The 25,569-nt window shown below is 39.6% G+C and overlaps 1 protein-coding gene across 1 annotated transcript in view; it reads left to right on the top strand.

Annotated features, from left to right (window-relative positions):
* The window catches only part of ABLIM2 (actin binding LIM protein family member 2), a 226,249-nt gene that overhangs the window by 62,154 nt on the left and 138,526 nt on the right, over window positions 1-25,569 (top strand). Inside the window, exons 4-5 of the mRNA XM_072620149.1 lie at window positions 8,644-8,759; window positions 20,976-21,102. Coding sequence (XP_072476250.1) covers window positions 8,644-8,759; window positions 20,976-21,102 — 243 coding nt within the window. The remainder of the gene's footprint in view (window positions 1-8,643; window positions 8,760-20,975; window positions 21,103-25,569) is intronic.

Raw genomic sequence — 25,569 nt, forward strand, 5'->3', positions numbered from 1 at the left:
TTTATAATCTTATCACTATATATATCTTAAATATCAAACATGATATCTTGTATTTTATAATATCACATAATATAGTGATATAATTATAAATATAACTAGGAATGTTACTCTCCCTTCCCCAGATTGTAATTACCATTAGGACCAACATGATGCCATTGCTTAACTTTTCATCTTCCTTGGCACTTAGTACAATATTATTAGTGTAATTGGTATTTAACAAATGTCTATTGTCATGGCTATAGTTATTTGTGTATTTGCCATATCCCTGAAGTATGTTATTGTGAACCAATCAAAACCATTTTGATTGGCACAGTCCTGGCTCCCTAATATAGATATATACTAAAACTCAATTGGCCTAAAATCTGGGTGTTATACACATACTCCATCTCTTACCCTCAGCTACACACTAGCTGCAGCACAGAGATAAGCTTCCTGGGGCTCTGCCCCTCATTACTCATCCTTTTTTGGCAACTCAAAAAATCCTGATTTCAGTGGACTATACCAGTAGTATCAAATTAAATTAGAAATGGGGGATCCCTGCAGGTTCAGAGTGATGTAGGAAACCACATGTTCTCATTAACCATAGTCTATTGTATTTTTTTGTTAAATATTTCCCAGTTCCATTTTAATCTGGTTCCCATGGTACTAGGGAGTGTTGCCAGCCCTAATGCGCCCAGTAGGACAGTATCTGACACATTTGTTATAGGCTACCCCACTGCCTTGCCCCACAGGGCATGGAACAGTCTCCTATTTGTGTCACCTCAGTTGTGTGTCTAATACTCTGAGTAAGTTGGAGCCCTGAATGGGCTGGTGCTAGATAAAGGTCAGAGTATGCTCTTGGATATTGGCACTGCTAGCCTTCTGGGGAGCTGGGGAGAGTGGAGGTTGGCACCCCTAGGTTGTTCCCCATTAGTATCTGCTGTGCACCTATGGCTGCCATCCTTGTATGGGAAATGGTTCAAGAACACCTCCTTCCACCTTTGCCTTGAAATTCTCTTTTCCCTGAGAGCAAGGAGCACATTTAATTTGAAACTTGTGACTTCTCCATTGCCTAGCACAGGGTTTTGTCTACTGTAGATATTGAAGAATTACAGAAAAGGGAGACAATAGAGAGAACAAAAGACTAAAAAGAAGTGGACAGAAGTTCTAGTTCCCAAACCCAGGGACTATATATGAGCACAATTACAAAATACTTTTCGCACAAATAAAGTCAGAGCTAAGTGAGTGGAAAAATATCACTTGCTCATGGGTAGGCTGAGCCAATATAATAAAAATGACAATTCTACCTAAATCAATTTCCTTATACAGTGCCATACCAAACTATTAGATAATTATTTTCTAGAGTAAGAAAAAATAATATCAAAATTCATCTGGAAGAACAAAAGGAACTAATCAAAGGAACTAATGAAAAGAAATTATAGGGAAGGTAGCCTAGCCCTACCAGATCTCAAAATGTATTATAAAACAGCAATTATTAAAACCACTTGGTACTGGCTAAGAAACAGAAGGGTAGATCAGTGGAATAGCTTAGGTACTCAAGACACAGTAGTCAATGAATATAGCAATCTACTGGTTGATAAACCCAAGGATTCCAGCTTCTGGGATAAGAACTCACTGTATGACAAAAATTGCTGGGAAAACTGGATAATAGTGTGGCATAAACTAGGCATAGACCAATGCCTGACACCATACACAAGAATAAAGTCCAAATGGGTACATGATCTAGGTATAAAGATTGACACTATAAACAAATAGTGAAGCAATGAATAGTATATTTATCAGATTTATGGAGAAGGGAAGAATTTTTGACTAAACAAAAGACAGAAAACATTATGAAGTGCAAAATGGATAATTTTGATTACATTAAATTGAGAAGTTTTTGCACGAACAAACCCAATGCAACTAAGATTAGAAGGGAAGCAGAAAACTGAGAAAGAATTTTTGCAACTAGTATCTGTGATAAAGACGTCATTTCTAAAATATATAGAGAACAGAGTCAAATGTACAAGAATACAAGTCATTCCTCAACTGATAAATGGTCAAAGAATATGAACAGGCAGTTTTCAAAGGAAGACATCAAAGCTATCTATAGTCATATGAAAAAAATGTTCTGAGTCACTATTGATTAGAGAGATGCAAATCAAAGCAATGCTGAGGTACCATGTCACACCTACAAGATTGGCTAACTTGACAAAAGAGGAAGATGATAAATGTTCGAGATGATGTGGGAGAGTTGGAACACTAATTCGTTGTTGGTGGAGTTGTGAGCTGATCCAACCATTCTGGAGAGCAATTTGGAACTATGCCCAAAGGGCTACAAAAATGTGCATACTCATTGACCCAGCAATGCTGCTTCTAGGACTGTATCTCCAAGAGATCATAAGAATGGGAAAGGGTCCCACATGTACAAAAATATTTATAGCAGCTCTCTTTGTGGTGGCCAAAAACTGGAAATCAAGGGGATGCCCATCAGTTGGGCAATGGCTGCATAAATTGTGGTATATGAATGTAATGGAATACTATTGTGCTATAAGAAATGATGAACAGGAAGACTTCAGAGAGGCCTGGAAAGATTTATATAAACTGATGCTGAGTGAAAGAAGCAGAGCCAGGAGAACTTTGTACACAGCAGCAACCACAGTGTGCAAGGAATTTTTCTGGTAGACTTAGTACTTCATTGCAATACAAGAACTCAAAAAATTTCTAATAGTCTCTTAAGGCAAAACACCTTCCACATCCAGAGAAAGAACAATGGAATTCAATTACAGAATGAAGTAGACTATTTTCTTTCGCATTATATTTTGTCTTGTTTTATGGTTTTTCCCATTCATTTTAATTCTTCTGTGCAACATGACTAAGGTGAAAATATATTTAATAGGAATGTATGTGTAGAACCTACATAAAATTGTATGCCATCTCAGGGAGGGAGTGGGGAGGTATGGGGGGGAAAGGAGGTGGGAGGGGGGAAAATCTAAGATATATGGAAGTGATTGTAGAACACTGAAAACAAATTTTAAAAAAAGTTCTAGTTCTGACTGCCAGTAACCTGCTCTCTGTCTTCACTGCTTTGGGCACCATGATCCTCCTATGGAAAATGATGCCCTCCTCTAAGATGTCTTCTACCTCTCACATTTTATGTTCAAAAGTATCTTCTAGCATTCATGATTGATGGTCCAAAGTCACTTTCAGCTCTGTATTCTAAAATCTCCATAATGGTTACATGTAACATCGTTGGAAGTGACCTTATGGAAATGTGTGTATGTGTGTGTGTGTGTGTGTGTGTGTGTGTGTGTGTGTATGTGTTTGTGGTGTGGAGGATCTGGAATCCATGTATATGATTCTTATATTTCTTTATTTTTGCCTCCTCATATTCTGCCTCCCAATTTATTAGCAAAGTTATCAACACCAAAGAATGTATGTTTGCAATTCTTATAATAATTCCCTTTTCTATAGTACCTTAAAGTGTGTAGTTTTTTTCCTTTTAACCCTCTCAGGTAAGTAGTACAGTCTGGGTGCTTGTGGATTGATTATCCCTTTCTTATACATGAGGAACCTGAGGCTCTAAGAAATTAAATACTGCCCCATCACCATTCAGTCACTGAATGTCTGAGACAGGGTTTGAACCTAAGTTTCCTGGCATCTGAATACCATGCCACTTTGAAACAAAATTCTTTAAAGATACCTCCAAAAGCAGATACCTTAGAAATCAGGAGAGAATAGTGAGAACTGTACTACATGGGCTGACATCTGCATGGTGCCTTTCTGCTTCATCATGCTGTGTCTGCGAGAGATTGTGGCTGCCATCAGACAATTAGAACTACACTTGTCTATCAAAGAGCCAACTGGAAAGGCGGGGCTGGTCACCATAAAGCCCTTTTGGCCATGATTGTGCACTCACATGAATGCTTTCTTCTGTAAACCTGAGAATAGGTAATAAATAACAGTGATAATAATGAATTCTTGACATTTATGTAATGCCTTACTGAAATGATTTCATCTGATTCTCACCAACAGCCCTATGAGACAAGTAATATGATTATTCCTATCCTCATTTTGATGAATAAACTGAGACTTGCAAGGATGAAGTTCTTGGCCAAGGACACATAGCTTATTTGTGAAAGTATCAGGAGCAGAGTCCAGGTTGTCTGGCTCTGGATATAAATATAAAAGTAGTATGATAGCATAATATGATACTATGATATTATGAGGCAGCTGGGTGGTGCTGTAGAGAGAATGCCCCATCTAAAGTCAGGAAGACTTACCTTCCTAAGGTCAAATCTAGCCTCAGATACTTGCTAGCTGTGTGACCCTGGGCAAGTCACTTAAGCTTGTTTGCCTCAATTTCTTCATTTGTCAAATGAACTGGGGAAGAAAATGGTGAGCCACTCCAGTATCTTTGCCAAGAATATCCCAAATGAGGTTGTGAAGAGTAGGACACAACTGAAACAACTGAACAATAACAACAACGGTCATTCCCCTTCTCCATTTGCCCTGCAACCGCATCCCTTATTGTTTGTTCCCACTATGATCCTTAATCCCTCCACTCCTCAATTCTTTCCTATTCCATCATTCCATCACTGTGTGTACTCTCATGTCTTCCCCATTTTGACCTTTTGGTGAACCACTGTCCTCTTGAGTCCTTTGCTCCCTATTCTATAACTAATCTTGCCCTGCCAAGCCTCAGACTTAGATTACTTCTGCCACCCCCTGTCATTAATCCTACTCATATCCTGCTCCATGAGGATGGAAAAAAATCACAAACCATGTTGATTGGGGCCACTACAAATTTATGTTACATATAATCTCAACTGGACTCTCCCTTCAACAAGGCAATCTTTTTTATACCTTCCTAATAATTAACTCACTATGCCATTTGCCACAGTTGATCTTTCAAAGCTTTTCATCCCTTCTTAAACATGCTATGGCTCCCTTTCCTCCCATCTTTTTAGCTCAGAATCTTGTTTCCTATTTTGCTGAAAAAATTGAGACCACTGAGTGAAAGTTCCCTCTTTTCCCCTCTTTCCCATCTCATATCATCATTCAGATGCCATCTGGGTATTCTCATCCTCACCCTTGTTTCACATGATGAGATGGAATTTCTTTTTGCCTGGAAAAACACCTTCATATGCACAAGTGATTCCATTCCATTCCATCTTCTCCAGCAAATTTCTTCCTCTGTCATCCCTGTACTCTCACTTATCTTCAGTCTTTCCCTGTCTACTGACTGCTTCCCTACTGTCTACAAACATGACCATATCTCCCCCATTATCAAAAATTCTCCCTGGATCTGTCTATCTGCACCATCATCCCATATCTCATCTCCCTTTGATCTTACTAAACAAATCCCACCCTCATACAACAAAATATAATGGTTTCCAATTATCTCCATAATCATATGAAAAATTACTTGTTTCTCATTCAAAGTCCTTCACAACCTGATTCTTCCCTACCTTTATAGTCGTCTTACACTTTTCTCCTCCCCATAGACTCAGAAATCCATTGACACTGGCCCCCCCCTCCCCCTTCCCTCCTATAAGACACTCCATCTCCCAAATACTGGGACTCTGACTGATTTCTAGAATGTTCTCCCTCCTCAGTTCTACCTCCTGACTTCCCTGGCTTCCTTCAAATTCTAGTAAAAATCTCATCTTCTACAATATCCTTCCCCAATACCTCTTCATGCCAGGGCCTTTCTTCTGTTGATTATCTCCAGTTTGTCCTGCATATACCATGTTTGTACAAAAGTGTGTTCATGTTGTCTCCTTGAGTAGATGGTGACTTCTTGAGAACAACGACTGAGTTTTGCTTTTGTGTGTGGGTCCCCACTTAACGCAATGCCAGGCACTTAGTAAATGCTAATAAATGCTTATTGATTGACTAGGTAAATATAAAACATTTCCTGATGAAATCTAGTCTAAAATGGGATTAGAAAACCATCTCATTGTTCTGCAATGTGATGATATGGAGTAATAACATTGATTTTTTAAAAATATATCCTGAGAAGCTGCTAGGTAGCATTGGAAGCAGAAGGTAGAGATGTGGCTCAAAGTAAGAAGGAAGGCTGAAATAGATGCCCTCTTAGGACCCATTCCAGCAGGGCTGGCCTTGCTCATAGATGAAGTTGGTGGTCATTTGCCCAGTGTGAATTCAAGGACACTTAGCAGGGTTTCTAGCTCCAAGACCTGCTGTCTTGAGGCCTAAAATACGTTTTTTCTGGGGGCCACAATCTTTCGTTCTGTCTTTACAGTTTAAGATGTGATGTGCAAATACCAAAGTAAGAAGGTATACAGTAACTTAAATTCGCACTAAGGTTCAAATGAATGAGATAAGATGCTTCCACAAAAAGCAGGATTTGTTTGCTTTTTGATTTTGTTTTTTACATGGAAGAAGGGAGACAGGAGCCCCAGGAGAACAACCTTGTTGACCTCAAGAGCTTCTGGCTATTCAAATGAGTCTGCTCTCCTTTTACAGAAGAATCTAGGACAAAGCACAAGACAGTGAAGGGAGGCTGTGTCCATACACCATCTGACTCCAGCTTAGCATCCCTGCCTTTTCATGGCATATACCTCTTGACACACTCTGTGATCCAGACAAACTAGCCTTCTTACTGTCTTCACATAAAACACTCCACTTTCTTTGCACACCCCATCCCCCATGCCAAAAATGCATTTTCTTTTTCCCTTGGCCTCTTAAAATTCTTTATTTCCTTGAAAGATTAGCTCAAGTGTCACCCTATGTAGGAAGAAATGAAGGAAGGAAGGAAGGAGGGAAAAAAGGAAGGAAGGGAGGGAGGGAGGAAACAAGCAGTTATTCAGTACCTACTCTGGGGCAGTCACTGTGCTAAGCGCTTTGCAAATATAATCTCATTTGATCCTCACAACTCCAGGAGATAGATACTATCATTATGCCCATTTTATAGTTGAGTAAACTGAGGTAGACAGAGGTTGTGATTTGCTGAAGTCCTACACCTAGTAAGTATCTGAGGCCAGATATGAACCTAGGTCTTTCTGTCTTCATGAGGCCTTTCCTCGGGTCTCCCACAGGTGCTAGTGCCTTCTCCTTAAAAAACACCTGTATGACTCATGGTGAAAAATGTTACCCATCTCCAAAGAGAGAAATGAGGAACTCTGAGTGCAGCTTAAAGCATATTTTTTCACCTTTATTTTCCTTGCTTTTTTTCTTTTGCAACATGGCTAATGTGAAAATGGTTTTTGTGTAACTTCATATGTGTACTGGGTATCGTATTCTTGCCTTTTCAATTAGTGGGAGAAGGGGGTAGAAGGAGAGAGAGAGTTTAGAACTGACAAGAAATTTTTAAAAAGAAAGAAGAAAAGAAGAAAATTACCTTTAATATGTTTATATTGATGTAGGTCTATGCTGCCACTACTATTCAAATGGGAGCTCCTTGAGAACAGGGACCATTTCATTTCTATCTTTGTATCTGTGACCAGTGTGTGGCACATGGTAGGCACTTAATTAAAGCTCATTGATTGATTGATTACAATAGTGGTGCATTGGTTTGAGGGGTGGACTTTGAGTGAGTCCTGTCCAGTCTTAGATATTTACTTGCTGTGTGGCCCTGGGCAAATCTCAGCCTCAGTTTCCTTAGCTATAAAATGGGCTGATAATAGGTCATTGTGAGACTCAAAAGATAATAAATATGAAATCATATAAAACTATAGCTTGATTAACTGCCATGGAAAGAACATTTGGTACAGAGTCAGAACACCAGACAATCAAATCCCAGCCCTGCAACTCACTCTCTGTGAGATTCTGGGTGAATCACTTAATTATTCTGGACCTCAACTTCCTGATCTATAAGATGAGATGAATGGACTATCGGGGGTGAGGAACCTGTGGCCTTCTAGGTCCTCAAGTGCAGCCCTTCAACTGAATCCAAACTTCACAGAACAAATCCCCTTAATAAAAGGATTTATTCTGTAAAACCTGGACTCAATCAAAAGGCCACATCCAAGGACCTAGAAGGCCACATGTGACCTTGGGGTTTCAGGTTTGCCACCCTAGTTCATGATCTCTAGGTCCCTTCTTGCTCCAGAACCCTTGATCCTGTGACCTAATGACTGGATTAGAAAACCTAGGACTGAATCCCTGCTCTTGCCACTTACTCATAGTGAGATATTCGACAAAAAACAAGGTTATTTTGTTCTTCTGAGACTTTGATAGCACTTACACTTTACAAAGGGGTTGTAAAGAAGGTACTCTACAAACTTGCTAAAGTTGGCAGTTCTTAGCCTTTTGTTATGCCATGGACCCTTTTTGTCAGTTTGGTGAAATCTATGGATGTCTTCTCAGAATAATGTTTTTAAATGCAAAAAAAAAAAAAAATTCAGGGGAATACAGAGGAAGCCAATTGCATTGATATAAAGTTATCAATTTTTTTTTTAAAAAAAGGAAAGTTCACTGTCCTTAAGTTAAGAATCCTTTGCTATAGGATGTTAGTTATATAAATGAAAGCTATTATTTTCAAATGAGATAGAGGATGTGAAAGTAGTCTGTAAACTGTAAAGGAAACACATGGAAAGGATAAACCCTAGAGATTTCCATTTACGTGAGAAAGTTCTATTTAGCTGGGCAGTGCCAACTTGGTTACTAATGAGGGCTGATTTGATTTCCTTGCTACAGATTGCCTTTTCCTCCTGGTGACCGAGTGACCTTTAATGGGAAGGAGTGTATCTGCCAAAAGTGTTCCCTGCCCCCAACTACCAGTGGGAGCTCCTACCTACTCCAAGGACTCCGGAGTAAGTATGCAAGTAGGAAAAAGACCCTGCCAAGCCACCAGGCTTCCAAGGTAGTTCTGAATTATTACTGCCACTAAAGTTAGCTTCCAAGACTTCCTCAGGGCTGGGCCTAGATTCTCAAAGGCAGGGCAGAGAGCATGGGCTTAGTCCATCCTCCACTCTCCTATCTAATGTATCTTAAAGTGTATGTTTAACAACTTCACCCTCCTAGTCAGCAAACTCCAAGGGCTTGGCATTGTCTCCAGAATCAAATGTAAAATCCTCTAGGTGGCTTTTAAAATCCTGCCCCCTTGCTTGTTTTCCAGTTTTCTTACCCTTTACTTCTCTCCATATAGTCTTGGATCTGGTGACAGTAGCTGCTTTGCTTTTTGTCCCACAAGACCTTGAATCTCCCCACACAGGATACTTTTCACTCACTGTTCCCCCTGCCTGGAATTCTCTCCCTGCTCGTCTCTTACCCTGGCTTCCTTCAAGGCTCAGCTAAAGTCACACCTTCTACCAGAAGCCTTTCCCAGTTTTCATTAATCTAAGTTAGCCTTCCCTCTGAAATCATCTCCAATTTATCCTGCATATAACCTGTTTGTACATGTTATCCATCAACCCAGGGGTGGGGAACCTGAGGCCTTGAGGCCACATGTGACCCTCTAGGTCCTCAAATAGGTCCTTTGACTGAATCCAAATCAGACATTTGTGCTGTGAAGTTTGGATTCAATCAAAGAACCACACTGGAGAACCTAGAGGGCCACATGTGACCTTGAGGCCCCAGGTTCCCCACCCCTGCACCAGCCTTTCCCCCAACACTGTGAGTTCTTTGAGATCAGGAACTGTCATGTTTTGCATTCCTTTGTATCTCTAGTACTTAGCACGGTGCCTAGCACATAGTAGGTACTTATAATTGTTCATCAACTGGCAGGTCCTCCTTGACTGGAGAGGTTTCAAGTGGTGTCCTGTTAATAGACTGACTGTGTAACTGTTATTTAGGGCTATGCTGTGCTCTGGGCACAGTGGGATAGACCTTTCCTGTTGATTCAGGTTTGCCACCCTAGTACATGATCTCTAGGTCCCTTCTTGCTCCAGAACCCTTGATCCTGTCAAGGCTCCTTTGAGCTACCTTGAGTTAGAAATCTCTTTCACTCTGTCATTTTGTAGATTCTGCTGCTCTAGATTTAGTCATTTTTACAGGTATTTTACAGGTTATGGGGGGAGACCTAGAGCAGATCTGTCCTTCTACTCCACCATCTTGGCTCCATCCCCAAAAGCTAGTTATTACTATGGCTTGTGTTGGCCACAGCAGATTATGAAAAATGCTCTATTAAGATGGGAAATCAGTTCCCTATACTGAAAAATGATGAGATCCTTGTGTTGAAATATTGAAAGAGACTCCTTCAAACCTTCAAGAAGCTGCTATTCCATCAATGTGAATGTACCACCCTTCTCCCACCCCTTCATTCAGGTCATAACCCCTCTATATCCTGTGGCCAATCTGGTGTGGAGACTCTCTGTACTAAACAAAGGTGGTTCTTAAATGACAGACTGTATCAGCAAGGACCTCGGCATACACAGGAAGGCCTGCTATACATGTTTTTAGATCTGCTTTTCTAAAAGGAAAGCAACTTTTGAGGGGTCAACCATCACTTTAATCAAACACACAGTTTGATTAAACACTTAGTCCAGGGGAAAAAGACAACAACTTGAACTTTAGAGAAAATACTAACAGAGAAATAAAGATCAACAGATAGGGCTTCCAACTGTCTGACTATAAGCAATATATACATTACAGATCAACAGACAGATCCAACTGTCATTACATACAAACATAGTTACCAGAGAGAGAATTCTCAACATCTGGGTTTTCAAAGCAGGGGGTTCCTTAGTGGCTACTCAGAGTCTTGTCTGGCCAAACACTTTCTATGAGTAAGCCCCAAAATAAAACCTCACCTTAGAGTATTTGCACACTTTTCAGAGCTGGAGGGCATGACTCTCTGACCCAGTACCTCAACAGAAATTAACAAAAGATATTGAGGCCTATGAATGGGTGGAGAAGATCTTCAACTCTTCCCTCCTCCCCACCATTCACCTTGCATTAACATTACACAGACACAGAATCCATCAGGTGACCTTGTCTATAAGCCATTCTAGCATGTCACTTCTAGCCAGAGACTGCATTTCACTGGCTTAGTTTTCAAGAGCCCAGCTTCAACTGTGCTCCATGATAAGTATGGAGATTTAGTAGAAGATTAGAATATATTGACAAGAAAAAAATAGTATAAAGAGACGGTATTTGACCAGCTTCAAATCAAGATTTCTCCAATTCTGAGTCAGTAGACATGAACCTAACCCGATTCCTTTTTTAAATAGACTTTTACAAGTAACTTTTGTTTTTTAATGTCACGTAGGTTTCCCTCTGAACCCTTCCTAGAAATCAAGATTTTTTTAAAAACAAAAAATACAAAAATCATTAAAATCAATCAAAACAAAACCCTAACCTCCAAAAAGGAGGGTAAGATGTCTTCTCATGTCCTTCCTTTGAATCCAAGATTATTATGTGGAATTTGGTTACATTAATTTCCGTTGGTTCAGTTACTGTCCTTTACACTTACGTTGTTGTCACTGAGTATATTTTTCTCCTGCTTTTGCTTACTTCACTTTGTATCAGTCCCTATGATTTTTTTTCATGCTTCTATGTATTCTTCATAGTCTTTTCTTATATCAAAATAATATTCTTTTACATTCATGTACCACAATTGATCAATGGACATCTGCTTTATTTCTTTCCAGTTCTTTGATCTCTCTCTGTCTGTCTGTCTCTGTCTCTCTCTCTTTCTCTCTCACACACACACATACATGCACAAACATGCAATGAGCATACTGTATTTTTTTTGGTATATAGAAGTCATTTTTTTCTATTACCTCTTGCAGGGGGTGAGGGTGATCTGCCTAGCAATAGAATTAATGAGTATGAACATTTTAATTACTCTGTGCAATGTTTTTTAGGACAGTGCCCTGCAAGACAGCTCACTGCTGTGTATACTCAGAGGGAGACATGACTACTGATTGGTTGAGAGAATGCTGAGCATGCTGCAGACTGGAGCCCTGAGAGCCACAGGCATGTACAGGAAGCCAACTCTGTTGTGTCTCTTGACAGACATCTATGTCTCCAGTTGTGTTCTGCATTCTCTTAGCCACATGTCTTTCTGCATAAAGCACAGGGCATTTCAGGACGCTGACCAAGGGAGTGTTGTATTTGCATAATTCCAAATTGCTTTTCATATTGGTTGTACCAACTTATGACTCTACTAACAATTCACTAATGTATCTGACTTTTCATAGTCCCTTCACTATTGATCATACGCATATATATATATATATATATATATATATATATATATATATATATATATATATATATATACATACATACATACATATATATATGTTAAAATTTAAAACTGCCTTGTTTGGATGCCTTAAAAAAATAACGGGTTTACATCCACAACACAAAGATTATTTCAGACAATAAGATGGGCAGGTCACGTGGAAAGGGGGTAAGTGTTGTATAAACCATATGTTCCACTGGTATCCTCATGATATCAAAATAAAGTAAGGTAGATGCCCAGCACATTGGGTTGACTCCAGGGATGAATTTATGAAAAGATATGAAATGAAGTCACATAGAATGGACAGGAATATATCGGTTGTAATCTGAATGGTGCAATGTCCAAAACAGAGCTCATCTTTTCCACAAAACCCATTGTTTCTTTACATCTTCTCTATTTCTATTGAGGGCTTCACCATCCTTTTAATCTCTCAGCTTTGCAACCTCAGCACTATCTTCAACTCCTCCCCCTCCCTCACCCCACATATCTGACCAGTTGCCAAATCCTGTCATTTCTTGCTCTGCATCATCTCTCCTACCTGTCCCTTTTTTATTGCTTCCCTAGCCACTGTCTTGGTCCAGGCTCATTCCTGATCTGATTGGCTTTGTTCTTGCTTGCTTCTCACACAGAGATTCCATCTCCCTTCTCCACACTTTGGTACTGACCTTGCTTCATTGATGGAATGCTACTTCTTCCCACATGTGCCTCATAAAATACTTCACTTCCTTCAAGACTCAAAACATAGCCTTCTATAGGGAGCTTTCCTGCTCTCTCAACTGCCAGTACCACCCTCCCTAAACTGCTGTGTACTAATTGTGCGTTTATTCTGTATAAACTTACATACGTGTAGCTCCCCTTGGGAGAATGTAAACTCCTTGAAAGCGGGGATTGTTTTATTGTCTTTTTGTTACCAGTTCCCAGGTCCTGTTGCAGTGCCCAGAACAAAATAGTTGCTTTATAAATGTTTCTTTATTGATTACATGCTGTCTTCCAGTCAATGAGCATAGAATGAATTAATGTGTGAAAGCCAGATTTAGGGGGAGAAGACTGAAAAACTGGAGTGGGTAGAGCCGGACAGGGCTCCCTGTGAAGTTGCTGTCCTGATGTTATAAGGAATAAACCAAGACGTATGAGCTGCACACAGTATTTCACTACCCATCACTGGTTACCCTGCATGAGAAGCTGAGTCATCTGAAGCAGGCTGGATGGTCTTTTGTGATTTGGAACAGTGCAGTGGTTGGGGGTGAGGTGCAGGGAGCTGCCTTCTCCAAAAGCCAGCCAGGAAGCTCTTTGCTAATTATTACAGCAGATCTGTGGAATTCAATGCTCTCCCTACTCAACGTTTCTATCCTCTCTGACCCTTCCCAGTCTCTTGAAAGGCCTCAGGTGTGTGGCTCAACTTGGGGCCTGTCAATAGAGTGTTGCGTAAATGGGAAGAATTAATCATTTCTTGTGGCCAGTTTGGTTTTTCCATGCATATATATTCAATCCATTATGTGCATACAGTACATAGTCAACTGCAAGTCATGGCATCATCTTGATGTCATGGTCCTCTTTGAGAATGAAAGACAAACACAACAACAACATTCAATACCATATTGTGTGTGTGTGTGTGTGTGTGTGTGTGTGTGTATATAATATATATTTTATATATATATATATATAATAGAGGGAATTGTGGTTTTGAGTGTATATAGTTCCCTTGTAACTACCATTTTCTTCTAAAAAAAAAAAGTCCTCTCACCATTGCCACCAGTTACTACAGCTTGGTGAAAGAAAGCAGTAGGGGAAGTCAGAAATCCAAACTATGTGACTGGCTGGTAAAAGAGAAATAGGCACTCCATCCCTTAGAATCACAAATCTATTTCTCATTTTCTGGAAAGGAACATTACATCCAAGACTGATAGAGACAGAGGATCTTAGATTTAGTGCTGGAAGAGATATTTGATGCCATCTTGTCCCATCCTCTCTATTTACAGATAAGAGCATACTTTTCATCCCAGTCCTTACCCCATTGCTTCACTGAACACTTTATCCCTATTATACTTCATCAACACAATGGCCAGCTTCCACTTACTACCAACAAACATCCCTTAACAGTCCTACAGGAATGCCTTTGCCATCAGTTTCCTCTCCCCCTCAGGTCATCAGGGTTGTTCGTTTGTTTGATTTTTTTTTGATAACTCTATTTTGGTATAATTGGTTTCTTTTGTAATCTTAGGTATTTTTTACATTTAAAAAACATTCTGAGAAAGAGTTCATAGTTTCACCAGACTGTCAAGAGGGTCTGTGACATAAAAGAGGTTAAGAAAGACTGGAACTAAGGTAGTCTTTAGGGCCCCTTCCAATTTGGAATCCCATAGCCCTCTGTTAGCTTATTTAGGGAAGGAAGGAAGGAAGGAAAGAAGGAAGGAAGGAAGGAAGGAAGGAAGGAAGGAAGGAAGGAAGGAAGGAAGGAAGGAAGAGAGGGAGAGAGGACATTTATTATGTGCTTGTAAGCTATGTCTCAAGCATCTTGCTAACCACTGGGAATATAAACAGAGAAGTAAAACAGTTCATGTTCTCCAGGACCTAATGCTCTTCTGAGGGGAGTGGAGGAGCCAGTATACATGTAAGGTTTTAGCTGCAAGTCACAAGTAAAGGTCTAGAAGTTCTCACTTCTAGGGGCAAAGCAGAGAGCAAACATGGCTTCTTTAATGCCAGCTTAATGGGTTGGAGTCTTCCTTTTACCACATACTAACTTATTCATCCCTGATAAAACATTTGACCTCTCAATGTCCCAGACAACTGTTTAAGACAATAAGTTGAGAGCTACTAGGGGTCATTTATTGGATTTCCTCCTCATTTGACATTGATGGAGGATACTGCCTCCTATTGTTGTCTCCTTTTATGTGAATCCGACTCTTCTTCTAAACTTGGTTATAAGCTCTGGGGTTGGATGTGGGGGCTAGGGACTATGGCGTATACCTCTTTGCATCCTCCAGGTGCTTAGAACAGTGTGGGAGCACATTATCACGTAATATGAACTAAGATATGTGAGGCTTCATTATTCATTCTAGTTCATTTTAGAATCATTACTGAAGTAATAATATTTGAAATATCTAAGGTTTTTCAAAAACAATGGAGGTCAGTTTGGTTCTTCCCTCTGAGACTGTGCAGTTTCTGCCCATCACTGTCAGCTCAGGATCTCCAGATGGAATCAATATGGGAAAAAAAGAAAAAAAAAAGGTATAGACTTGTTTTGTTTGACTCCAGAAGGCAAAAGTAGCAGCTGTGGGTGGTAGTTGCAGAGAGGAAGATTTTGTCTTGACTTAAGGATGGACTTCTTAGCAATTCGACTGAATAGCCTGCTGGGGGTAAGTATGTCCTTTATCACTAGAAGGGTTCAAATTCCGCCCCCCCCCCCACTTGCTATGAGTGTTTTGGAGGCCATTTATGCTTCTGAAACGATAGCACCATGAAATAACCAAAAGACAACTGGATTTGGAATCTTGAGGCTTGGGTTCGAATCCCAGCTCCTACTAACTTTTACTAGGTGTGTGACCATGGCAAAAGTATTTAACCTCTCTGAGCCTCAGTTTCCTCATAAGGAATGTGAGTAAATTAATACATGTATTATTTACCTCATAAAGTTGATTTGAGGAAAGTATTCTATTAACCAGAAAACACCATAAAAATGTGAATTTTATCATTCATCATTGTTCAGGTGTGGGTTGAACTGAATACTGCTATTTCTTCCCATGTCAAGATTCTATGTTGATTCTCTGATCATCAGAGGCCATATTCTGCCCAAATGAGATCTGTACAGCTCTTAAGGATCCTAAATTGAAAGGAACTGGGGAATGTAATTAGAAGGGAATAAAATAATGACTGCTATTGTAAGTGAAGAATGAACCCAGATGAGGAAATAACCAGCAGTCATGGGAGTTGTACATGAACACACAAGGAAAATCTGGCCTGGCAGGATGTGCCAATTCTGCATCTGTTCTTTTGTTGCTGTTTTTCCATCTCTGCCAATTCTTTCCTCAAGGAACACTGCCATCCCTTTGGAAGTTGGACTTTCCCAATTGGGATAAATTCCTTTTCACAGATAAAATGGAATGCTCAGGGAAACCCTCTCATTATTCATCAAACCCATCTTTATTAATCTGATTATCTTTAAGTGACAAGAATAGCAGGGGCATACAATAGCTCCCTGGTAAATAATTTATGAAAGACAGAAAATTCAGATTAATGACTTTGGATTCTAATTATAGGAAATCAAGAGACCCGGCTGGGACATAGATAACGCTTTGTGGTCACATCCTTCCAATAGCAAACAAATATTTTCAGGAGAAATGACTCAAGACATACAGCATTTTTTTTTTTTTTTTGCTTTGAAGCAGTGTATCATAATGGTTAGGTGCTGGACTTGTAGTTAGAAAGATCTGGGTTCAAAGTCCAGTCCTTTCACTTAATTGCTCTGTGATCCTGGACAAATCACTTCATCTTTTTCTGTTTCAGTTTCTGGGCAGCTAGGTAGCATAGTGGAGTGAGTAAGTATATGGGAGTGAGTCAGGAAGACGTCCCCTCTCCTCCTGAGTTCAGAATATCCTCAGACAATTACTAGTTGTGTGATGTTGGGCAATTCCTTTAACCCCATTTGTCTCAGTTTCTCATCTACAAAATGAACCAGAGAAGGAAATCATAAGCCACTCCAGTGTCTTTGCCAAGACAACCCCAAATGGGATCTTGAAGAATCAGACACGATTGAAAAATAACTGGACAATAACTCCAGTTTCTGAATCTATAAAATAGGGAATTAGGACTTGGTGACCACTTAAGGCACCTTTCAGCACTAAATCAATGATCCTACTAAATCTAATTCAATTCAACAAACATTTAAAGCATCCCATACGAGTAATATAATGTGAAATATGAAAAATGGCACAGCTATTGACTTCAAAGGTTTTCCATTTTACTAATAGAGTATATGCTTTTTCCTAGAAGGATGTTCTAACTATTAGAGATGTTCACATTGAAGTATGTAGTATTATGAGGTAGTGATCTCTCTGGCCACTGTTCAAGCAGAAGCTAGTGGACTACATTGGCAGTGATACTTCAGAGTCTTTGAGCTCCCTTCTCCCCCTAAGTTTACGTACAGATGTAAAACAGAAGTAGATGAGTAATGGATTTAGGAATTGAGGTCAAGTTCCGTGCTACATCATTTACTCTAATTTCTTCCCTATTTTTTTGGGCAACCCAGCACATGTACCTACCACCAATTTCAGGACACCTCTCCCTTTTCTACAGTCATTCAATCATCATTGACCAGCGCTAATTGTTCTGAACCCTGGAATCTAGTATCTTTTAGCCTTGTGGCTTGTACTTACCAAAGGTATCTAGGGACTCTTACTCTCTTACTACTTCTCTTAGGTTTAAATTTCCTATTAATCATTTTTATTGTGTTCTTTCCTATCCAAAGATTATTCTTACTAGCAAAGAAAATAGGAGCAAAATATGGGATGAGTAGTTTTGCCTTTTCTGTCATCTACTTGAATCTTAAAAATAACAAGTTACTAAACATTTTCTTGTCTTTTACATTCTTGGCCATCCTCAACCCACTGTGAACCTTTGGGCTACTTACGCTATGCTTTTTGCCATGGTTTGTATTTATCCTACCCTCACTTCCATCTTCTGTTCACGAACCTTTTAAAGATCTAAGTTGGTTTATTATTTTCCCATGTATCCACATCAGTATCTTTAGACAACTTACCATTTTTTTTTTTATTCCTTGGAGCTGCTTTCCATGTAGTGGTCATTATTTAATTCTTGAGAACTATGTATTCATCCTGGCCTGATTTCTTCCCTTATATAGTCCATAAGATCCTACCTATCCTTTCAACCCTGGATAAATGTACTTTCTCCAAATTGACAGTGCGCATGAGCTAAGACTCTGGTTTCCTTTCCTCTATCACAAATTCAAATATGGAGTGTCATTTCCCTTGAGTTTCCTACAATTTCTAATTCAGTAGCTAGTTCCTCTTTGTGGATGAAAACCAAATCCAGAAGTGCAGTTGCCCTCTTTGCTTCCTTCACTGTTTAGAAAGCAAAACTATCACTAAATCATATCTGTTTTTAGGGATAAGAATGGAGAGCACTCCAGAAGACGTCTAGATGATTGAACTATGTCATGCCTCTGGGCCAAGCTGGTGGTCTGTTTGCCAAACGCCTCATCTTTTTTTATATTTCAATGATATTAATACTTCTATTTCTGTTTCCATCTTTAATCAAACAATCATCAATCAAGTATTTACTCAGTATCTGTCATGTGCCAAGTACTGTGTTGGGCACAGGGGGTACAAGATGAAAGAATGAAACAATCTCTACTCACAAGGAGCTTATATTCTAATGGGAAAGCTAACAAGGGCACACACACATATACATACATATATACATACATTACAACGTAAATTATAATGAACAAATATCAATATATATCTACAGAGTAGTTCAAAATCTTCTCCCACATGCCCTGTACCTTTCTTTCCCTAGTTCCTGTATTTCCTTCCCTGAAGGTACCTACTCCTACTCTCTCCTTAAGGCCATGCAGTTATTTTTGAATCAGCCATTTACCCTTCCAGAGCCATATCCCAATCATAGATTTCCCTGCACCAAGTATCTGTGATGCTGCTAATGTCCAAATTCTCCTCCTTGAATTAGGATTTCTAGTTCATTTTGACTATTATCCTTATTTGTGCATTTGCACACAGATATCTAAGGTCGTAGGTTTTGTGGCTGACTATTTTCTTGGGTTTTTTGTCTTGTGGATTTCTACACGTGAAAACTAGGGCATGTACCTTGGCAGATGTGCAGAGACACATCTCTACCCCCTTCCAACTTACAGCCAATGCCACCTAGTGGAAGCCTTAGCCCTTTACCTTCCCCTCTCTCCTGGGCTGTATCCTTGTTCCTCCTTTCATCCACCACTGAGCTTTTTCAGTAATTGTCCACAGCAAGAAGCACATCACTCAGAGGAGTTCTGGGTAACGTTATTCAAATCGTTGTTGCTGTTTCCATGCCAACTGCTCGTATTTTTATCTTAGCCTTTTTTTGTTCATCATCGCTGTTAAGAATTCCTTCATGTTCAGCTCATACAAATGATCCTTAGGTTTCCCAGGCTGTGGGTTTTAGCTTATAAGGTTGACATAAGGGGATTCCTCCTGTCAGGTCCTTTTTAGATGCTTCCTATGGCTTAAAGGTGCCCCTGAATTCTCAGAGAATTCTAGTAGAGTTCAGGTTACAAACAGGTTGCTCCAGGCTAAAAGAGTTTCAAGTATGGGTCTCACAACATCCTAGGATTCTGTGGCTTGATTATTTTTTCATACTCAGACCTATGATTTCATTACTGTAGAAAACTCCTGTTATCAATATAAATTGATAATTCCTCCCCAACTTACAGTCTTAGAGAGTTATCTGAGGGCACTGAGGGTTTAAGTGAGTTGCCCAGGGTGGCACATCCAGTGTCTGAGTTAGGACTTAAACTCAGGTCTTCCTGACTCTCGACCAGCCACACTGCCTCTGTACTAGCTAAATAGGAAGTTAGAATCCAAAATAACTAGCCAAGAAGCCCATTTATCGAGAGAAGATTGGCCAAGTGGGATTGACCAGGGGGATAGGAAGGGCACAGGAACTCATGAGGAGAAACTACAAAGACATGGTGGGCTTGTGATGTATACATTTAGGGAGAAGACTACCCACTCATTCAAAAAGTGTTTGCCAATCACCTCCAGTGTTCCAGATGGTATCCAAGGCACAGTAAAAGAGGAGCGGGCACTCCAGCTGGTCCTTGAAGAAAGACATAGGATCATAGCATTATAAAATCTGAAAGAGATCCTAGCGGTCATCAAACTTAGCAGTTCTCAGACTTTTTGGTCTCAGAATCACTTTACACTCTTTAAAATCATTGACTCTCCCAAAGAACTTTTATGTGGATTATAGTTATTAACATTTACTATGTTAGAAATCAAAATTGTCTTAGTGTTATTATGAAGATATTTGACCACATGGTCCCCCTGAAATAGTCTTGGGGGTCCCAAAGGCTTGTCTCAGGTCTCACAGGTAGAAAGGGATAGAGTCAGAATTAAAACTCAGGTCTTATGACTATAAATCCTATTTATTGAAACGTTTTAGTTGTGCCTGACTTCACGATCACATTTGGGGTTTTCTTGGCAAAGATACTGTAAAGGTTTGCCATTTCCTTCTGCAGCTCATTTTATGGATGAGGAAAGTTGAGATAAACAGGAGACTTGCCCAGGGTCACATAGCTAAGATGTGTCTGAGGGCAGATTTGAACTCAGGACGATTAGTCTTCCAGACTTCAGGCTTTACATTGTATGCACTATGGTGCCACCTAGCTGCCAAATCTTCCTCTATTTTTATTATTCTATGCTTGTTAATAAGTGGAGATGAAACGCAAGTGTGTTCCAGGCATATTAGCACCATAGCAATGATGTCAGCATAGAACCTAGGCCATAAAAATATTTAATAGGGCCTTTTTGAGCACACCCTATGTGAATTCCCCTTTGGTCCTTTGGCTTAACCACCTAACTTCACACTAGTGCTTTGATGATTGGTTGCTGGTTCTAAATATTTAGCAATTCTATCTTTTTGGGTGCCAAAATTGTCTTTCTGCATGTAGATCTCAGTCTTTCTCCTTTTAATGGCAAACTGGCATTTGATACTGGCCTCCTCATGTTGCCTTTCTAAGTCTGGGAAATCCAGGAGTTTTCCTCCTTTCCTAGAGTCGATGATAAAGGTGAATAGTCACCAAAATCTGCTTTTGTGTTTGTGTTTTCAGATTGTGGAGGCTGTGGAGCAGAAATCAAAAATGGCCAGTCTCTGGTGGCCCTGGACAAACATTGGCATTTGGGCTGTTTTAAATGCAAGACCTGTGGAAAGCAACTTAATGCAGAGTATATTAGCAAGTAAGTTGGAGATGTCACAAAAAAATCAAGTAACATTTCAGGAAATATATAAAGTGCTGGCTATATGGAAGGTCCTGTGCTTGGTCACAAAGTTACCAAGATGAAAGCAACAGTCTTTGCTCTCAAGAGACTTATACTCTATCACATGGGGTGGGAGGAGAGGAAGATGTAGCTGGCTTGTACCCAAGTAAGAGTAACACAAGATGGATGGTGAAGGGGACAAAGGAAAGGGATCTAGGGAAGTTTCAATAAAAGAGGCATGCTCTCAGTTTCCACATAGAAAGTGTCCGCTGAACTGAACCTTGAAGGGTAAAGAATGATTGCAATTGTTACGTCCATCATTTGAATGTAAGCTCCAGGGACTTTTTGTTTTTGTTTGATTGGTTGGTTTTTTTATTTATTTATTTTTACTTCTGTATCCCCAGTGCTTAGCACAGTGCCTAGAACATAAGTAGACTCTTAATAAAATAAATGCTAATTGAGTGTATATATACATATATATGGATGGATGGATGTATATGAAGAGAGTGCATTCTAGGCAACATACGACCTGGGCAAAAGCACAGGGTGGGGGGAGATGGCTCGAGGGATCATAGAATGATCACATGTGAAAACAAAAACACTGAAAAATTGACTCTTGAATTTTATAGATCAGAAAATTGAACCTTCGAGAGAAGGGAAATTGCTTAACCAAGATCATAGTTCAGTGGCTAAAGTGGCTACTTGGAATCAGACATTTAGTCTCAGACATTTAGTAGTTCTGTGACTTCGTATAAATCACATAATCTCCCCCCAACCTCAGTTTCCACCTCTGTAAAAAGGGGCTAATAATAACATTTACCTGCCAGGGTAGCTGTGAGGATAATATGAGATAATGCATCTAAAGCACTTTGCAAATAAACTAAAGATATATGCAGGGGAAAAGTCTTAGCGAAGTTTTAAACTTTAATAATCTTAAAATGGCTATATTGATGCCATTCAGCCTTATACAGTGATTCTTGACCCCTTTGAGGACTTTCTTGGCAAGATACTGGAGTAATTTGCCGTTTCTTTCTCCAGTTCATTTTATAGATGAGGAAACTGAGGCAAGCAAGGTTAAGTGACTTGCCCAGGGTCACATAGCTAGTAAGCGTCTTGAGACCAAATTTTAACTCCTGGCCTGGCACTCTATCCCCTGCACTGCCCAGCTGCCTAAAGTCACTAGATACTATACTAGCTGCCCCAAATGGCTATACTGATACTGTATCAGTATTAGCGGCTACCCAACCAGGTAGTGTGGAAGCCGGTATTCAAATTCAAGACTTCTCTATTTCTAGTTTTAGTTTATTAGTTGTTGTAGAAAGATACTTAGCATCAAAGGAAGGAAACTTAGACTCTGTCTAGTCCTACCTGCCTCTTCATTTTACAGATGAAGAAAATGAGACCCAGAGGAAAAAAACAAAGGATTTAAACCCAGGTCTTCTGAATCCAGAGTTCTTTCCAGTATTCCACATGGCTTTACTGTGAGGTGCCTGTTTAGTGGGGCTTGAGGGAAGAGGAGTTCTGAAAGGCATGTCAGGCATGAAGGATATTTATCAAAGCCACAAGAAGCAGCAACAGAGCCAAGGGAGGGATTACTGGACTTAGATCAGGTTTGGGTCTTCTCTTTGCTGTTGTTATGAAGCAGTAGTATGATGTTGTGGGAAAGGCATTTCTTTTGCATCCATAAGATTTGAGATCACACACTGGCTTCTTTTCTTACAAGCTGTGTAATCCTAGGGAAAGTTGTTTTCTCTCTCTGATCATCAGTTTCCCCAGCTGTAAAATAGGACTGCTAACCCTTTTCCTCCCTGAGTCATAGGGTTGTGTGGAGGCAAGTTCTTAGAAAATTCTAACGCAACATGTAAATATGAGCTCACACCATGGCAAGTGCTTGGAAAATTCTAAGCTTTATGTAAATATGAGCACCCAGTCTTAGCTATTGCCCTCAGGTGAGCCACAACCTCTCTGAGCCAGTTTTCTCATCTGTAAAATAATTGATTTAATACTAGTTCTAGGAACCACACAGGCTTATTGTGAGGAAAGAACTCTGTGAATAGAAAAATACTAAATAAGTGTAAGTTTTTCTTACCCCTGACCTCACACAAATGTAAGAAAAACACTGCAAATTGCTAGAAATTGTGGATTTGTGGCCCAAAGGAACACACTGAAACCTGGAGTGCTGGGTGGGCTTGCTGACTTCAGATGGACAATAATCTCAGAGCAAAATGGATATGGGAATAGTCAATAAACTTTCTTCGGGCTGAACAAGGAGCTCTTAAATGCTCAATGAAATATTTCTTCCTAGAAATTGAAGCTTTTTTATTATTTTGCCTTTTCCTTATACGTCCTTAGGGCTTCTTGGTGCCCTGTGGGGTCTAAAATGCATTCAGCTATTTTATTAGTGTTTAATGAAGTCTGCTGAAACAGACATATTTTTAAATAGGAATTAGAGCTTTTTATTGAGAAAGAGAAAAGACAGAGGGAAAGACCAAATTAAAGATCACCGAATAGGAGAGCTAGAAAGAACTTGAAATATCATCCAATCCACCATCTTCATTTTACATATGAGGAAATTAAGATGCGGTGACTAGGCATGATTTGCCAAAGGTCATCTAAGAGTTCATGACAGATGCAGGATTCAGTTAGACTGTAAACACTGATTAAGCACCTACTGTGCATCAGGCACCAGTGCAATGCATTAGGCAAACAAAGAAAAATAAAAGACAATCCCTGCCCTTGAGGAGCTAGGTACAAATAAGCTATGGACAGAATAAATAGGAAATAATTAACAGAGGGTAGACATTAATTGATATGAAAAGGCTCACTGTAGAAGGTGGGTTTTTAGTTAGTAGGAGAAGAAAGTCAGGGAAGCCAGGAGTGGGAGATGAAGAAAGAGAGACCATTAAACCTGAAAGGAACTTTACACCAAATGACAGTCACTGACTTTCCTTAAAAAAAAAGTTCAAGTTCTGGACAAATGATATGAGACATTCCCAGTAACTCTTGAGTATTTTCAACCTGAGTGTTGATTTTATTGTTAGACTTCAGTGAAAAGTATGACTAACAGAAGAAATGTGTTAAACTTTGAAAGCTTAGAGCTGTGTTAGCAGTTTATTCGCAAATTAAAACTCGTCAGAAAATGCAGGAATTTAAGTTCACATTATGATGTTAACTCACCCCCATTGCAATCATGTTACTTACCAGCCCACATAGTTCTCCAAAAATACAACTGTTAAGTTTGAGATGAGGGCAGATTCCTATTTCCATGGAAACCTTACCTTTTACAACTCTCAGACTCAGCCTCAGGTATACCAATATAGTGAGTATTTGGTACTATTGAATCCTTGGGGCCACATTTCTTTCTCATCTTAATTGTGACGATGTTTAGCAATCAAAGAGTTATGTGTAGCAAGTGTGAGGCTGTGTATGGTGAGGGAAGATATCTGTCAAGATCTGTTGCAAAATTTCAACTGAAATACAAGGACAGGTTAGGGTACCTTCATATCTCACATACTTAAAATTTCTGTATTATTGACATCTGATGTTCCAAGGTCTCTGTGTGCTCTGGGATTTCAGTCAATTTGTTGAATCTTCAGCCATCCTTCAGCAGTGATTTTAAAACTTGTTTAGATGTTAGGACATATAAAATCATACTTACCTGAATGTCACAGTTGAAAGAGACCTCAGGAGGCTTCTCAATCTACATAGGAATGTTCTCTATCACATCTTAAACAAATAGTGTCAATCTGAGGACTTCCAATAGCTGAAATCTCACTACCTATTAAAGCAATCCACATTTCTTCCTCCCTTCCTCTTTCTTTTCTCTTTTCCTTCCTCCCTCCCTTTATTTCTTCCTTCCTTCCTTCTCTCCCCCACTTGCTAGGATACAGATTTAATCTTAAACCAAAGGTAGAGACTGAGCCTCACAGGACCATGTTGCTCCAGATTACAGCTACAACTATGTGGGGAACACAAGTGGGGAGGCGCATCAGATTGCTAGGACATTTTTAAAGAGTGCGTGGAACTTTGGGGTGCCCTCTAGTTTTGATATTCAATAGTCTATAATCCTATGAAGCTCAAATATTCTCTATTCTGTGTTCTAAAGTCCAGTCCAGTCTGACATCCAATGAATTCCACGAGCACTTTGAGAACATGGCAGACCATAATAATGGGATGGGGAAAGTGGACAAGTCATCTTGACTTTCATTTTGCTAGGAATCTGATAGATCTCATGAAACAATGAAAATTTATCATCATAACCATTATCATTGCGATCATTCATTGTATTTTATTAAGTTCCCCTTGCCTCCCAAAGAAAAATTTGTGGCATTGTGCTCTTTGCTTTTCTGAGAGAGGCAACTGGGGACATGATTCAATTCTAAATGTTGGCTTTTGTAATTCATCATTTTCTCATAATCATTAAACAACACAGGTATCAGTTATTCA

Source organism: Notamacropus eugenii, chromosome 6 (genome assembly GCF_028372415.1).
Source record: "Notamacropus eugenii isolate mMacEug1 chromosome 6, mMacEug1.pri_v2, whole genome shotgun sequence".
NCBI classification, from domain to species: domain Eukaryota; kingdom Metazoa; phylum Chordata; class Mammalia; order Diprotodontia; family Macropodidae; genus Notamacropus; species Notamacropus eugenii.